This window comes from Pristiophorus japonicus, chromosome 14 (genome assembly GCF_044704955.1).
Source record: "Pristiophorus japonicus isolate sPriJap1 chromosome 14, sPriJap1.hap1, whole genome shotgun sequence".
Lineage (NCBI taxonomy): Eukaryota > Metazoa > Chordata > Chondrichthyes > Pristiophoridae > Pristiophorus > Pristiophorus japonicus.
Window position 1 is genome coordinate 109,936,380 of NC_091990.1, and position 15,474 is coordinate 109,951,853.

General features: G+C 43.6%; 2 protein-coding genes across 8 annotated transcripts in view; one reads left to right on the plus strand and one right to left on the minus strand.

The window, feature by feature from the left end:
* far1 (fatty acyl CoA reductase 1) overlaps positions 1-10,267 on the plus strand; it is a 138,354-nt gene extending 128,087 nt beyond the window's left edge. For all 5 annotated transcript variants that reach the window (XM_070899483.1, XM_070899485.1, XM_070899487.1 and 2 more), the window contains exon 12: positions 7,081-10,267. In XM_070899483.1, coding sequence (XP_070755584.1) covers positions 7,081-7,243 — 163 coding nt within the window. In that variant the 3' untranslated portion in view covers positions 7,244-10,267. The remainder of the gene's footprint in view (positions 1-7,080) is intronic.
* A 423-nt stretch (positions 10,268-10,690) lies between these two features.
* Positions 10,691-15,474, minus strand: part of LOC139280041 (endoplasmic reticulum-Golgi intermediate compartment protein 2-like) — a 103,928-nt gene continuing 99,144 nt past the window's right edge. For 2 of the 3 annotated variants that reach the window (XM_070899491.1, XM_070899490.1), the window contains one exon: positions 10,691-11,200. In XM_070899491.1, coding sequence (XP_070755592.1) covers positions 11,037-11,200 — 164 coding nt within the window. In that variant the 3' untranslated portion in view covers positions 10,691-11,036. Of the gene's footprint in view, positions 11,201-12,471; positions 12,548-15,474 lie in introns of all 3 variants that reach the window. The other variant, XM_070899492.1, reaches the window with a different exon arrangement.

Sequence of the window (15,474 nt, forward strand, 5' to 3'; positions counted from 1 at the left end):
TTCATCCATCACCCCTGTACTCGCTGACCTACATTGGTTTCCGGTTAAGCAACACCTCAATTTCAGAATTCTCATCCTTGTTTACAAATCTCTCCATGGCCTCGCCCCTCCCTATCTCTGTGATCTCTTTCAGCCTCACAACCCCCCGAGATGTCTGCGCTCCTCAAGTTCTGCCCTCTTGAGCACCCCTGATTATAATCGCTCAATCATTGGCAGTGTGCCTTCAGCTGCCTGGGCCCCAAGCTCTGGAACTCCCTCCTTAAACCCCTCCGCTTTTCTATATCTCACTCCTCCTTTAAGGAGACGGTCCTTAAAACTTACCTCTGTTGTAATTTCTTATGTGGCTCAGTGTCCCATTTATTTGTTTCGTCTTATAACACTGCTGTGAAGTGTCTTGGGGCGTTTCATAAGAACATAAGAATTAGGAACAGGAGTAGGCCATCGAGCTCCTCGAGCCTGCTCCGCCATTCAATAAGATTACCCACTTACCCGCCCTCTCCCCGTTACCCTTAATTCCCTTATTGGTTAAAAATCTATCTATCTGTGATTTGAATACATTCAATGAGCTAGCCTCAACTGCTTCCTTGGGCAGAGAATTCCACAGATTCACAACCCTCTGGGAGAAGAAATTTCTTCTCAACTCGGTTTTAAATTGGCTCCCCTGTATTTTGAAGCTGTGCCCCCTAGTTCTAGTCTCCCCGACCAGTGGAAACAACTCTCTGCCTCTATCTTGTCTATCCCTTTTATGATTTTAAATGTTTCTATAAGATACTACGTTAAAGGCGCTATATAAATACAAGTTGTGTGTTCTCTCACCCATCCCCTCCCCAGCTTTTGCTCTCTCCATCTCCCCCTCAAGCTCCTGTATCAGTTTCCATCCTCAACATCCCCCCTCTGTTCACACCCATGTGACTGGCATCGTATACCTGGCCAGTGCACAATACCGCTAGTCACAGCAGGTGGGCGTTTTGGGGATTTACTTGGGAGAGAAGGGGCCTGGTCCCCACAGGCGGTGAGTTACCCAGTCTCCGTGTTAAACAAGGACAGCTGGCATTCATGCCTTTCTCTTCTGGCTAAAAGATCAGGGAAAAATGCAAATGAAAGATTTTCCTATGCTGGATTGAATGGGACTGTTTAATGCAGGCAAAATAAGAGTTCGGTGTTGGAACGTAAGAACCAGGAGCAGATGTAGGCCATATGGCCCCTCGAGCCTGCTTTGCCATTCTGCAAGATGGCTGATCTTCAGCCTCAACTCCTCTTTCCTGCATTATCCCCATATCCCTTGATTCCCTTAGTGTCCAAAAAGCTATCAATCTCTGCCTTAAATACACTCAACACCTGAGCATCCACAGCCCTCTGTGGTAGAGAATTCCAAAGATTCACTTTGAGTGAAGCAATTCCTCCTCATCTCAGTCCTACATGGCCGGCCCTTTATTCTGAGACTATGAACCCTAGTACTAAATACTCCACCCAGGGGAAACAGCCTCTCTGCATCTACCCTGTCAAGCCCCCTCAGAATCTTATACGTTTCAATAAGATCACCTCTCATTCTTCTAAACTCCAATGAAGAATGAGAGGTGATCTTATTGAAACATACAGGATTCTGAGGGGGCTTGACAGGATGTTTCCCCATTACTGTCTTCAGTAAAGACAGTACCAATAGGCTGATCATCTGCCTATTCCATACGTGCTTCACCAGCTAACGTCGTTGCGGCAGCAAACCAGAGTCTTATTTTTTTAATGCTTTTCTCATGCTGACAAACTTGCTGCACACTTGCAGTCTTCGAAAGATAATTATATGATCAGGAAAGCCATTCGGCCCAGCTTCGTCCCTTTATCCAGAATACCCCGACTGCAGCATCCAACTGCTTCCTAAAAGATTGCAGGGTTGTTGTCTCCACTACTATGTAGGGAGCGGTAGCATTATGGTTATGTTACTGGACCAGTAATCCAGAGGCCTGGACTAATGATCCAGAGACACGAGCTCCAAATTTTACACATTTCAATGAGCTTCTCATTCTTCTAAACTCCAGAGAATATAGGCCCATTCAGATTTTAATTTTAATTTGGGTGTTGGTTACATTTATTGCCCGTCTCGAGTTGCCCTTGAGATGGTGGATACCTTCTTGTTGAATCTTTGCAGTCCGTGTGGTAGTTTAATGGTATTTCCTTATCGTCCATGATCAGGAGATCTGTTTGGCTTTACTAGATTTTGATCATCCTATAGTAAGTGGAGAACAACCTGCCTCAACATTGGCATCAACTTTCCAAGTGAAAGGTTAGAACATAACATAACATAAGAATTAGGAGCAGGAGAAGGCCATACGGCCCCTCGAGCCTGCTCCACTATTCAATAAGATTATGGCTGATCATCTACCTCAGTGCAGGAAAGTGCAGTTATGTCCCTTAATTCCCTTAGTATCCAAAAATCTATTGATCTCTGACTTGAATATACTCAAAGACTGAGCCTCCACAGCCCTCTGGAGTAGAGAATTCCAAAGATTCACCACCCTCTGAGTGAAGAAATTCCTCCTTATCTCAGTCCTAAATAGCCAACTCCTTATTCTGAGACTGTGCCCCCTGACTCTTGACTCCCCAGCCGGGGGAACAGCCTCCCTGTCTAGCCCTGGAAGAATTTTTTATGCTTCAGTACCATATTTTAAAATTGTGGGACTAAATTCTTTTCACGGGCTCTATTGAAAGATAATCATTCATGTTTCTGGAGAAATTTGCTCTAAGCTTCATTTCATGTTTTGTTCTATAATAGTTAAAAAGAAAGTTTAAAATTTTTTGGTCTTACTGAAATATTTCCAGAGAAGATGTTTTAAGCCGGGTCACATTATACTGTTGAGATGAAGTTTATGCTCAATTTGAGGCCAAACGTGTTAAGTGGTCTAAACACAGTTACAACTAAAGTGACTGTTTCTCTCTCCACAGATGCCGCCTGACCTGCTGAGTATTTCCAGCATTTTCTGTTTTTATTTCAGATTTCAAGCATCCGCAGTATTTTGCTTTTGTTAGGTACCGTTCTGTAGTGGTAATCTGGTAACTTATGAAAGCTGACATTTAAAAAAAAAACCCCGACTGGTTCAATAATTCCCTGAAGAAAAGGGCATCTGCCACTAAGTCTGTCCCACACATGCCTCATTCCTCTGTGAGTCATCATGCCCTCCCTCCAAAGGAGGCTGGAGTACAAGAGTAAGGAAGTCTTGCTACAATTGTATAGGGCTTTGGTGAGAACACACCTGAAGTACTGTGTACAGCTTTGGTCTCCATATCTGAGGAAGGATATACATGCCTTGGAGGTGGTGCAACAAAGGTTCTCACGATTGATTCCTGGGATGAACTAGGGGACACAGTCTCAGGTTAAGGGGTCGGCCATTTAAGACACAGATGAGGAGAAATCTCATCACACAGAGGGTTGTAACTATTTGGCATTCTCTACCTCAAAAGGCTGTGGATGCTGAGTAAATTCAACAACAACTTGTATTTATAGAACTCAGCAGAGGAGGACAAAGGGTTTGATTAGGGCAGGGAAAATGGAGTATGAGAAGAAGCTTGCAGGGAACATTAAGACGGATTGCAAAAGTTTCTATAGATATGTAAAGAGAAAAAGGTTAGTAAAGACAAACGTAGGACCCTGCAGTCAGAATCAGGGGAAGTCATAACGGGGAACAAAGAAATGGCGGACCAATTGAACAAGTACTTTGGTTCGGTATTCACGAAGGAGGACACGAACAACCTTCCGGTTATAAAAGGGGTCGGGGGGTCTAGTAAGGAGGAGGAACTGAGGGAAATCCTTATTAGCCGGGAAATTGTGTTGGGGAAATTGATGGGATTGAAGGCCGATAAATCCCCAGGGCCTGATGGACTGCATCCCAGAGTACTTAAGGAGGTGGCCTTGGAAATAGTGGATGCGTTGACAGTCATTTTCCAACATTCCATTGACTCTGGATTAGTTCCTATAGAGTGGAGGGTAGCCAATGTAACCCCACTTTTTAAAAAAGGAGGGAGAGAGAAAACAGGGAATTATAGACCGGTCAGCCTGACATCGGTAGTGGGTAAAATGATGGAATCAATTATTAAGGATGTCATCGCAGTGCATTTGGAAAGAGGTGACATGATAGGTCCAAGTCAGCATGGATTTGTGAAAGGGAAATCATGCTTGACAAATCTTCTGGAATTTTTTGAGTATGTTTCCAGTAGAGTGGACAAGGGAGAACCAGTTGATGTGGTATATTTGGACTTTCAGAAGGCGTTCGACAAGGTCCCACACAAGAGATTGATGTGCAAAGTTAGAGCACATGGGATTGGGGGTAGTGTACTGACATGGATTGAGAACTGGTTGTCAGACAGGAAGCAAAGAGTAGGAGTAAATGGGTACTTTTCAGAATGGCAGGCAGTGACTAGTGGGGTACCGCAAGGTTCTGTGCTGGGGCCCCAGCTGTTTACACTGTACATTAATGATTTAGATGAGGGGATTAAATGTAGTATCTCCAAATTTGCGGATGACACTAAGTTGGGTGGCAGTGTGAGCTGCGAGGAGGATGCTGTGAGGCTGCAGAGCGACTTGGATAGGTTAGGTGAGTGGGAAAATGCATGGCAGATGAAGTATAATGTGGATAGATGTGAGGTTATCCACTTTGGTGGTAAAAACAGAGAGACAGACTATTATCTGAATGGTGACAGATTAGGAAAAGGGGAGGTGCAAAGAGACCTGGGTGTCATGGTACATCAGTCATTGAAGGTTGGCATGCAGGTGCAGCAGGCGGTTAAGAAAGCAAATGGCATGTTGGCCTTCATAGCAAGGGGATTTGAGTACAGGGGCAGGGAGGTGTTGCTACAGTTGTACAGGGCATTGGTGAGGCCACACCTGGAGTATTGTGTACAGTTTTGGTCTCCTAACCGGAGGAAGGACATTCTTGCTATTGAGGGAGTGCAGCGAAGGTTCACCAGACTGATTCCCGGGATGGCGGGACTGACCTATCAAGAAAGACTGGATCAACTGGGCTTGTATTCACTGGAGTTCAGAAGAATGAGAGGGGACCTCATAGAAACATTTAAAATTCTGACGGGGTTAGACAGGTTAGATGCAGGAAGAATGTTCCCAATGTTTGGGAAGTCCAGAACCAGAGGTCACAGTCTAAGGATAAGGGGTAAGCCATTTAGGACCGAGATGCGGAGGAACTTCTTCACCCAGAGAGTGGTGAACCTGTGGAATTCTCTACCACAGAAAGTTGTTGAGGCCAATTCACTAAATATATTCAAAAAGGAGTTAGATGAGGTCCTTACTACTAGGGGGATCAAGGGTTATGGCGAGAAAGCAGGAATGGGGTACTGAAGTTGAATGTTCAGCCATGAACTCATTGAATGGCGGTGCAGGCTAGAAGGGCCGAATGGCCTACTCCTGCACCTATTTTCTATGTTTCTATATAGCACATTTAACGCAGTGAAATGTCCCAAGGTGCTTCACAGGCGTGTTATGCAATAGAAATTTGACACCGAGCCGCATAAGTACAAATTAACACTGGTGAAAGAGGTATGTTTTAAGGAGCGTCTTGAAGGAAGAAAGAAAGGTAGAGAGGTGGAGAGATTTAGGGAGGGAATTCCAGAGCTTGGGGCCAAGGCAACAGAAGGCACGGCCACCAATGGTTGAGCGATTCTAATCACGGATGCTCGGGGGCAGAATTAGAGGAGCGCAGACATCCTGGGGTTGTAGGCTAAGATAGATAGATTATGCACTCTAGGGGAATCCGGGGATATGGAGATCGAGCGTGAAGGTGGATTTGAGGTTGAAAATCAGCCATGATATTGAATGGTGGAGCAGGCTCAATGGGCTGTACGGCCTATTCCTGCTCCTATATTCTCTCATGAAAATAATGTTATGAAGTGACTGAGCAAGGCACAGTTGTTGCACACAATTGCTCCAAGCCACAAGTCTAACCCTTCTGAAGGCAGTGGGGGATGGCCAGTAAATGTGGCTCTGCAATCATTGCCTGAAGAACGAATGATTAAAAAGAGATCACGTTGTGCATTTACCCATAGCTCGTTGCTGAATTGTTGTTGGAAACATTATGCCACATCATATCACAGTCGATATTTCTTTCCTGTTGAGTCACGTGTGAAATTATCAAATCAATATTGGTGTTGGTCTGGATAAAAATCTAAGCTGCATTTAAAAAAATATATATATGTATACATGAATCATCATCATCAGGCAGTTGAGGATGACTTGCTTCCGCACTTAAAAATGAGTTCTCAGGTGACTGAGGAGACCAATGCTCTGTCACAGGTGAGGCAGACAGTTGAAGGAACAGGTAAGTGGGGTGCCTGGGTTGCCACGCGCTCCTTCTGCTGTCGACGTTTGACTTCAGCTTCCTCTCGACGAAGAGACTCTGTGTTCAGCGCCATCCCGGATGCTTTTCCTCCACGTTGGGCAGTCTTGGGCCAGGGATTCACAGGTGTTGGTGGGGATGTTACATTTTTTCCAAGGAGGCTTTGTGGGTGTCCTTGAAGCGTTTCCTCTGCCCACCTGGGGTTCTCTTGCCGTGTCGGAGCTCTGAGCAGAGTGCATGAATAGCAAGCCTGAGACAACTGTCGGGTGTCAGCTCAGTGGGTAACAGAATCACCTCTGAGTCAGAAGGTTGTGGGTTCATGTCCCAGCCCAGGGACTTGAACACAAAAATCCAGTCTGACACTCCAGTGCAGTGCTGACGGTGTGTTGCACTGTCGAAGGTGCCGTCTTTCAGACGAGACGTTAAACCGAGGTCCTGTCTGCCTCTCGGGTAGATGTAAAAAATCCCATGGCACTATTTCGAAGAAGAGCAGAGGAGTTATCCCCGGTGTCCTGGGCCAATATTTATCCCCCAATCAACATAACATAAAAACAGGTTATCTGGTCATTATTGTGGAAGCTTGCTTGTGCGTAAATTGACTGCCGCGTTTCCCACATTACATCAGTGACTACACTCCAAAAAGTACTTAATTGGCTGTAAAGCTCTTTGAGATGTCCGGTGGTCGTGAAAGGCGCTACATAAATGCAAGTTTTTTTCTTTTTAACTGTCTTTCTTTAAATTGCAGGTTGAGAAATATTCGCTATGCATTCAACACAATCCTGGTTGTCCTGATCTGGAGAGTTTTCATCGCGAGGTCGCAGATGGCGCGTAACATCTGGTACTTTGTGGTCAATCTGTGCTACAAGTTCTTGTCCTACTTCAGGGCATCTAGTACCATGAGATACTGAAGGATCCACATGCACTCAGTCACCTATGCATTTATGGATAGCTGTACTGGACATTGATAAAACCTTGTGTTAATGTTTGTACTTAAAACAAAATACCAGTACCTTGTTATATTTTGTCATGTATGTAATTTGTTGAAGCTACTTTATGATAATTTAGGTCGCCTATCTAGCACCATTAAAAGTACAGAAATGCACTCAAGTACAGTGAAAAAATAAATCAGTTTCAGGGTTTAAAATAAGCTTTAACACTGAAGGAAGAATGACATGGGGAAAACAAGTTTCTCTTTTTTCCATTGAATAACTGTATTCAAATTTCTGTAGGACCTCTGCCTCTTCATGAGAAGTTTATGAAACACGTCCTGTTGCAAGTAGAGTTTGTCCGTAAATGCTAATTTACTTATAGTGCATGTTCAGTTTGGCTTTTATCAATTTACCTTTTAGGTTACGGGATAGGACATTCAGTTTAAACTTCAGTGGTGCAACCAAAATTTTAAAAAACCCCGGTGAAAGAAGCTTAATATTGACATTGAGGCTGGAATTTGCCTTCCTATGCTTGACTCGCTGACCATGCAGCCCACCTTTCCCCGAAGCTGCTTCCGATCGGCCTTTCATGTAGCGACAGGACTATTTGCTTTAGCTGAACCAAGCACAAAGCAACAATCCTATAATTAATTGGCAAATGTTAAGCGAGACTTGCTCTGGGCTGGGGACTGCAATCAACTTGGGATTCCAATTACTGAAGGTACCAGAGGAAAAACACACTCATACTTTCTGCAGCAGTGCCCTCTGGGACTGTCCAGCACCGTCCCAAAAACACCGGGGCACCGAGTTTAAACTCCAGGAGCTTTAACTGAATGTCTGTCTGAGTGCAAAGAAACAAAACTAGTTGGGAGAAGGGGGGTGACTTCAATGGAAAAATAAATCTGCCGGAGTGTATACAGGGCGGCCGATTCACTATCGCCCATTTTGCTCCACCATCCAAGACCAATCTCACCCCTCATCCATCTCTTGCCTTTTTTTTCCCAAATCGCTTTCTAATTTCAAGTCCTGGGTTTATGCGCACGACACAAGCTATTTATACTGCCTGTAAACATTCCTGAAAGATAAGTGGGATTGGTGAATTAGCACACTATGCTCTCCGCAGACGTGTATAAATAGTTGGATTTTTGATAAACGTTAGAAAAATTAATTTGTTAATGGTTTTTTGCCTTGACCTGGGGAAGGGGGAAAAGCTATCAGAATGTGCCTGACTTCACTATACTTTAGAGGGGTTACGCAGAAGAATTCTTTTTTAAACAGATGTGAGAACGTCAGCCGCCTCTGATTTCCTGGCATTTTCCATTTGATTGTTCCAATTGGGATGCTGGCATTGTTGCTGTTGGTATAAAGGTTGAAATGAGTCAAGCGTATTTTTTGTTTTGGAATTATGTTACAGCTTCTTTCTTTAAAACACGAGCTGTGAATATCCATTTAGTTTTTGTGGCCTCACGACCAACGTAATCTAACATCTTCGCCAATAACAAATAAGCTTCTGTCGCGACTCGCAGTTTAGTAATACTGGTCGGGTAGCGTTTAGCCTCTCTCCGTCTTGAGTTAAGATGCAGACGCACCTCTTGAACCTTTCTGCGATTATAAAACAATGTGCTTTATAGTGGTGTGAAAAGCTATCAATCACAGCTGCGGTATCGGCCGTTGGAATCTTACTAATAGTTGTTGGCGCCGGTGACTGAGTGAAATATTGCATCGAAGTGCTGGTCTTTATATTAAAAAAATAAATCGGATGAACTGTTTCAAATCGGCAGTGTAGAGAGGCCAAGAGGTTAAATGAAGCCAATACCCAAACCCACCAGCCTTTCATTCACAGAACATGTGAACTTGCTTTTACGCAATCTCATCATTCTTGTTAAGTTTTTGTTTTAAAAGAGACACTCCTCATTCGACGGCGCGGATGTCCTTATTGATGCAAGTCTCCATACTTGTCACAAAATGAGCCCGCTTCCTTTGCTTCTGAAGCATGAGATGAATGCAATCAGTAGTTTGGCGGCTAAACTACAGCAATGCGCTGCAGCAGAAATGTTCATCGGTTACTCTGCCTCCTCTGCCCCCTTAGCATACGTGAGGAAGGAATGGCTGAACCGCATGTCCAAAACCAAACTTGTGTAACAACCTTCTCTGTGAAATGCTCCCGCCTTCAGAACATTGTTTGCCTTCCCGTGGCAAAAGGTTTTTCCTGTTTTTTTTTTTCCCCTCCTTCGTCTCCCATACCTTTAAACTGGGTGGCAGCACCCATCTCGAGAAAGACCAGTTTAAATTTATTACCCGCTTTCAAGTGTTAGCGACTGAAATTCAAGCCTCGCTTCATACGGTTGCAAGAAAGAAATGGGAAGGCATTTTGTAAACAACGAGAATCCTTTTCACTTGTTAACTGAAATTTGGAGAACTTGTGCTCGTATCTTTTTTTTTTAGAAAGATAGATAATTTGCAAGAAACGTTGTTGAGGTCGAATTTTGGTTTGTGTGCAGCACTTAAAAAGAACAAAATTGCGACAGTGTATGGGGCGTAGCGGGAAGGGAGCGGAGGAGAGCCGGTGTGTGAAATGGCACAGGCTTTTATTGTGCTCTTAAGAACTGTTGTAAAAATAGTACTTCAATGTGCATTGTGTGGCTGGCTGCCTTAAACAATAACGACACTTTTTTTTAATTGAATGTTTCTACAGAGGACAATAGATGACATTTGTAATTGAAAAGGTTAATATTTATTGGTTATCAGCTGGTGTACCAGTAAGGTTAAATCTGTATTGGAATTGACTTTTAATTTTAAGAAAATTATTTTTTCTGTACACTCCGAGTGAAACTTTTTTCATCCTGAAAGCAATGTTAAATGCTACACTGCAATGGCAGCATTCATATTTTTTACACTGTTTGTATGAAAAATGGACAAGCGTCAGTGTCACAGTTTGCAGTACAACTACAGTGATTTGTGAATGGAAAATTAAATGGGTGCCTTTGAGAACCAAAATGAAAATGTAGTGTTTATTTAAATCAAATTAGAGGTTCACGCTGCTGCTTCTCTTCTCTCGCCTCGGAGTGTCAGCCATGGCTCAGTGGGTAGCACACTCGTCTGAGTCAGAAGGTTGTGGGTTCAAGTCCCACTCCAGAGACTTGAGCACAAATATATCTCGGCTGACACTCCAGTGCAGTGGTCAGGGAGCGCTGCACTGTTATAGAGATGCCATTTTTCAGATGAGTTGTTAAACCGAGGGTCCGTCTGCCCCCTCAGGAAAGAACGTAAAAGATCCCAGGGCACTATTTTGGTGAAGAACAGGGGAGTTATCTCCGGTGTCCTGGGCCAATATTTATCCCTCAATCAACATAACAAACAGTTTATCTGGTCATTATCACATTGTTGTTTGTGGGAGCTTGCTGTGCGCAAATTGGCTGCCGCGTTTCCCACATTACAATAGTGACCACAGTCCAAAAGTATTTCATTGGCTGTAAAGTGCTTTGAGATGTCCATTGGTCGTGAAAGGCGCTATATAAATGCAAGTCTTTCTTTTCCCCAGCAATTCTTTAAATCCCACTGACCTCGCGAGCCGCTACACCTTGCATTTCCAAACAGGACCAGAAAGATTATAGCTACAACAACTTGTATTTATATAGCGCCTTTAAAGTAGTAAACCGTTCCAAGGCACTTCACACAAGCGTTAATCAGACAATATTTGACACCGAGCCACATGAGATCTGAGGGCAGATGACTAAAAGCTTGGTCAAAGAGATAGGTTTTAAGGAGCTTCTTAAAGGAGGAGAGAGAGGCGGAGAGGTTTCGGAAGAGAATTCCAGAGCTTGGGACCCAGGTGGCTGAAGGCACAGCCACCGATGGTTGAGCGATGAAAATCACGGATGCTCGTTCTATGCTTCCTGTTGGTGCCGTTTGGTTGGAGTAGAATTTCATCCTCATCTGAAAAAGATGAATGTTAATTAGAACTTGAGTGGCTTAACCGGTAGTTTTTAAATGGCAATTTTAATAGATTGGCTAGACAGTCAAATGAACTAATCAAGTTCTCTTCATTCTGTTGCTTTGCTAATAGTTCAAGATGACCGGCACGAACATGATGGGCTGTATGGCTCCCTTCTGTGTCATAATTTTTCTATGAGGGCAGTTGGTTCTGGATCAACTAGGCCTAACGGTACAGTTTACTGTGGATTTCTGAGCGCGTGTGAAAAATCTAGTGCCAAGTAATCTTATGCAAGGTACATTTTAGCTTTTTTAACATCCTATTAACTAGAGTAGTTCACTAAAGGCGGGTGCATGCAAAGGAGCCGCCTTTGCATTTTCAAGCGGGAAAAATTCGAATTAAGTGCAGAAACTAATTGATTTGGCTACACTATGATGTCCGAGGTCTGAGGAAAGATTCAAGAAGCTTGGGCTATTCACGGCGAAAGGAATCCTAGAATCTTGCAGCAGAGAAGGATGCCATTCGGCCTGTTGTGCGTGTGTTGGCTCTTTGAAAGAACTATCCATTTAGGTCCCACACCCCATAACCCTACAAATGAGCCCTCCTCAAGTACAAGTCCCAATTGCCTTTTGAAAGTTGCTATGGAATCTGCCTCCACCACTCTTTCATGTAGTGCATTCCAGATCTTAACAACCCCCTGAAAAAAATTCTTGTTTTTCCTCTAGTGCTTTTGCCAATTATTTTACATCTTTGACCTCTGGTTACCAACCCACTTGCCAGAGGAAACAGTTTCTCCCTATTTTGCTCTATCAAAACCCCTCATAATTATGTTGAATATCACTTAGGTCTCCCTTTAACCTACTCTGTTCTAAGGAGAACAATCCCAGCTTCTTCATTCTGTCCACATAACTCCCTCATTCCTGGTAAACCTATGTACCCTCTCCTAGGCCTTGCCATCTGAGAGATGATGATGGGTGTCTAAAATGGTATTTTAAAATTGAAACTAGCAAAAGGGCAAATTTAAGAATGTAATGAGGACATTTTCACAGAATAATCAGGTGGGGCGGACACTTAAGTCAGGGAGGTGAAGACCCTGGAATCACTGAAGAATGCAGCAACGGTGGGACTTTAGGCTCCTTCTGAATAGATGACTTGGGCTGAACTGAATGACCTTCCAACGTCCTTAATTATCTTTAACAAATGGTTTAAAATATAATTCTCTGTGGTTGCTGCTCTACTATAACTGCAAGATATTGGACATTGTCTAACTTACCTTTGCAACAGTTACCTGAACTTGCATTGGCAGCAAAGAAGATTAACAATAAACCCACAAATATTGTGTAGTAGTCCTAAAGAGAGTAAGGTAAAAAATTTTAGGAACGGGTGAAGACTTGGATACAAACATCATTTCCTTTTTGTTTTTGATTGAACTCAACACTATGCATCTGCTGTGGCTCAGTGGGTTGTACACTCGCCTCTGAGTCAGAACGTTGAGAGTTCTCAAGTCCCACGCTCCTGTGGCATGAGCGCATAATCTAGGCTGACACTCCGTGTATTACTGAGAGATAGCTGCACTTTTGAAGGTGCTGTTTTAACGGCTGAGATGTTAATCTGAAGCCCCGTCTGCCCTCAAGTGAACGTAAATGGCACTTTTTGCAGAAGAGCAGGGGAGTTATCCCCGATGTTCTGTGCCAATATTTATCCCTCAACTAACTTCATTTAAAAAAAAACATTAGATAATCATTATCATATTGCTGTTTGTGGGAGCTTGCTGTGCGCAAATTAGCTGCCGCGTTTCCCCACATTACAACAGTTGCTACACTTCAAAAGTACTTCATTGGCTATAAAGCGCTTTGGAACGTCTTGAGACCGTGAAAGGCGCTATATAAATGTAAGTGTCTTTTTCTTGTCTCATCCCGCTCACTCCAGAAGTGCATCCAGTTACCATTTTCAGCATTTTGATTCAGTGACTTTTTGTCATAATTTACCATTTTGTGTTGTATTTTTTTGTGAAGAAACAGGCTGGACTCCAGCATGTTCTGATAGTGAACCAATCTTTTCAACCTCATGCATCAATCTTCTCAACTTCATGCACCACGAAGGAATGTCCCAGGAAGTCAGGGCAGGGGGTTTGCATCAGGATACTCTGGAGTCAGGGAAGCCTTTCCACACTCCGACTCCACCTGTAAAGAAAATTTACCCACCGCCAAAGAATGGTGAGCCCAGAAGGCTCTTTAGTGATGTATTGTGTTTACTGTTAGTCACCTAGCTCCTCCCAGCGTACATCAAAAACTCAATACCTCATTCCATTATATGAAAGAATTTATGTAAGTTCTACTACCTAACTGTTTCATTTGAGCAATGGAGCTTGAGGCACTGAATGAAAGTTGTACTCACCTCTAACTCAGCAGGTCACAGGTTCAAGCCCCATACCAGAGACTTGAGAACATAACTTAGGCTGACACAAATTAGGGTTGTGTTCCCTAGAATTTAGAAGGTTAAGGGGTGATCTGATCAAAGTTTTCAGGCTACTAAAGGGAACAGATAGGGTAGATAGAAATAAATTATTTCCGCTGGTTGGGGATTCTAGGACTAGGGGCGTAGTCTAGAAATTAGAGCCAGACCTTTTAAGAATGAAATTAGAAACCACTTCTACACGTGGTGGAAGTTTGGAACTCTCCCGCAAATGGCAATCGATGTTAGATCAATTGTTAATTTTAAATCGGAGATTGTTAGCTTTCTATTAACCAAAGGTATCAAGGGATATGAGCCAAAGGCGGGTATATGGAGTTATGTCGCAGATCAGCCACAATCTCATGGCAGCACAGGCTCGAGGGATTGAATGGCCTATTCCTGTTATGTTCCTGATACTCTGGTGAAGGCACTGGCTGCACTGTCGGAGGTGTCGCCCCATCTGTCTGTTGGGGTGGATGTGAAAGATCCCACGGTACTATATGAAGAGGAGCAGGTGGGATGTTTGTGATAATGGCACCAAATGTACAGGAGTCAACTGAACACCGAAGGAGACGGCTTGGAAACTAGGGAATGTGTTCAACAACATATGGACAAGGAGAGATTTAGCTTACTGCAGACAAGTCCCCAAATCTATGACCTCCACCACCTAGAAGGACAAGGGCAGGGCAGCAGGTGCAGGGGAACACTACCACCTCCAAGTCACGCATTGTACTTTAACATATATCGGCCGTTCATTCATCATCCCTGGGTCATAATCCTGGAACACTAATGTAACACCTCTTTAAAAAAGGGGGAAGACAAAAGGCAGGTAACTATAGGCTGGTTAATTTAACATCTGTAGTGGGGAAAATGGTTGAAGCTATCATGAAGGAAGAAATAGTGGGACATCTAGATAGGAATAGTGCAATCAAGCAGACGCAACATGGATTCATGAAGGGAAAATCATGTTTAACTAATTTACTGGAATTCTTTGAGGATATAACGAGCATGGTGGATAGAGGTGTACCAATGGATGTGGTGTATTTAGATTTCCAAAAGGCATTCGATAAGGTGCCACACAAAAGGTTACTGCAGAAGATAATGGTACGCGGAGTCAGAGGAAATGTATTAGCATAGATCGAGAATTGGCTGGCTAACAGAAAGCAGAGAGTCGGGATAAATGGGTCCTTTTCAGGTTGGAAATCGGTGGTTAGTGGTGTGCCACAGGGATCGGTGCTGGGACCACAACTGTTTATAATATACATAGATGACCTGGAAGAGGGGACAGAGTGTAGTGTAACAAAATTTGCAGATGAGAAAGATTAGTGGGAAAGCGGGTTGTGTAGAGGACACAGAGGCTGCAAAGAGATTTAAATAGGTTAAGCGAATGGGTCATTTGGCAGATGGAATACAATGTCGGAAAATGTGAGGTCATCCACCTTGGAAAAAAAACAGTAAACGGGAATATTATTTGAATGGGGAGAAATTATAACATGCTGCGGTGCAGAGGGGCCTGGGGGTCCTTATGCATGAATCCCCAAAAAGTTAGTTTGCAGGTGCAGCAGGTAATCAGGAAGGCGAATGGAATGTTGGCCTTCATTGCGAGAGGGTTGGAGTACAAAAGCAGGGAGGTCCTGCTGCAACTGTACAGGGTGTTGGTGAGGCCGCACCTGGAGTACTGCGTGCAGATTTAGGCACCTTACTTAAGGAAGGATATACTAGCTTTGGAGGGGGTACAGAGACGATTCACACGGCTGATTCCGGAGATGAGGGGGTTACTTTATGATGATAGATTGAGTAGACTGGGTCTTTACTCGTTGGC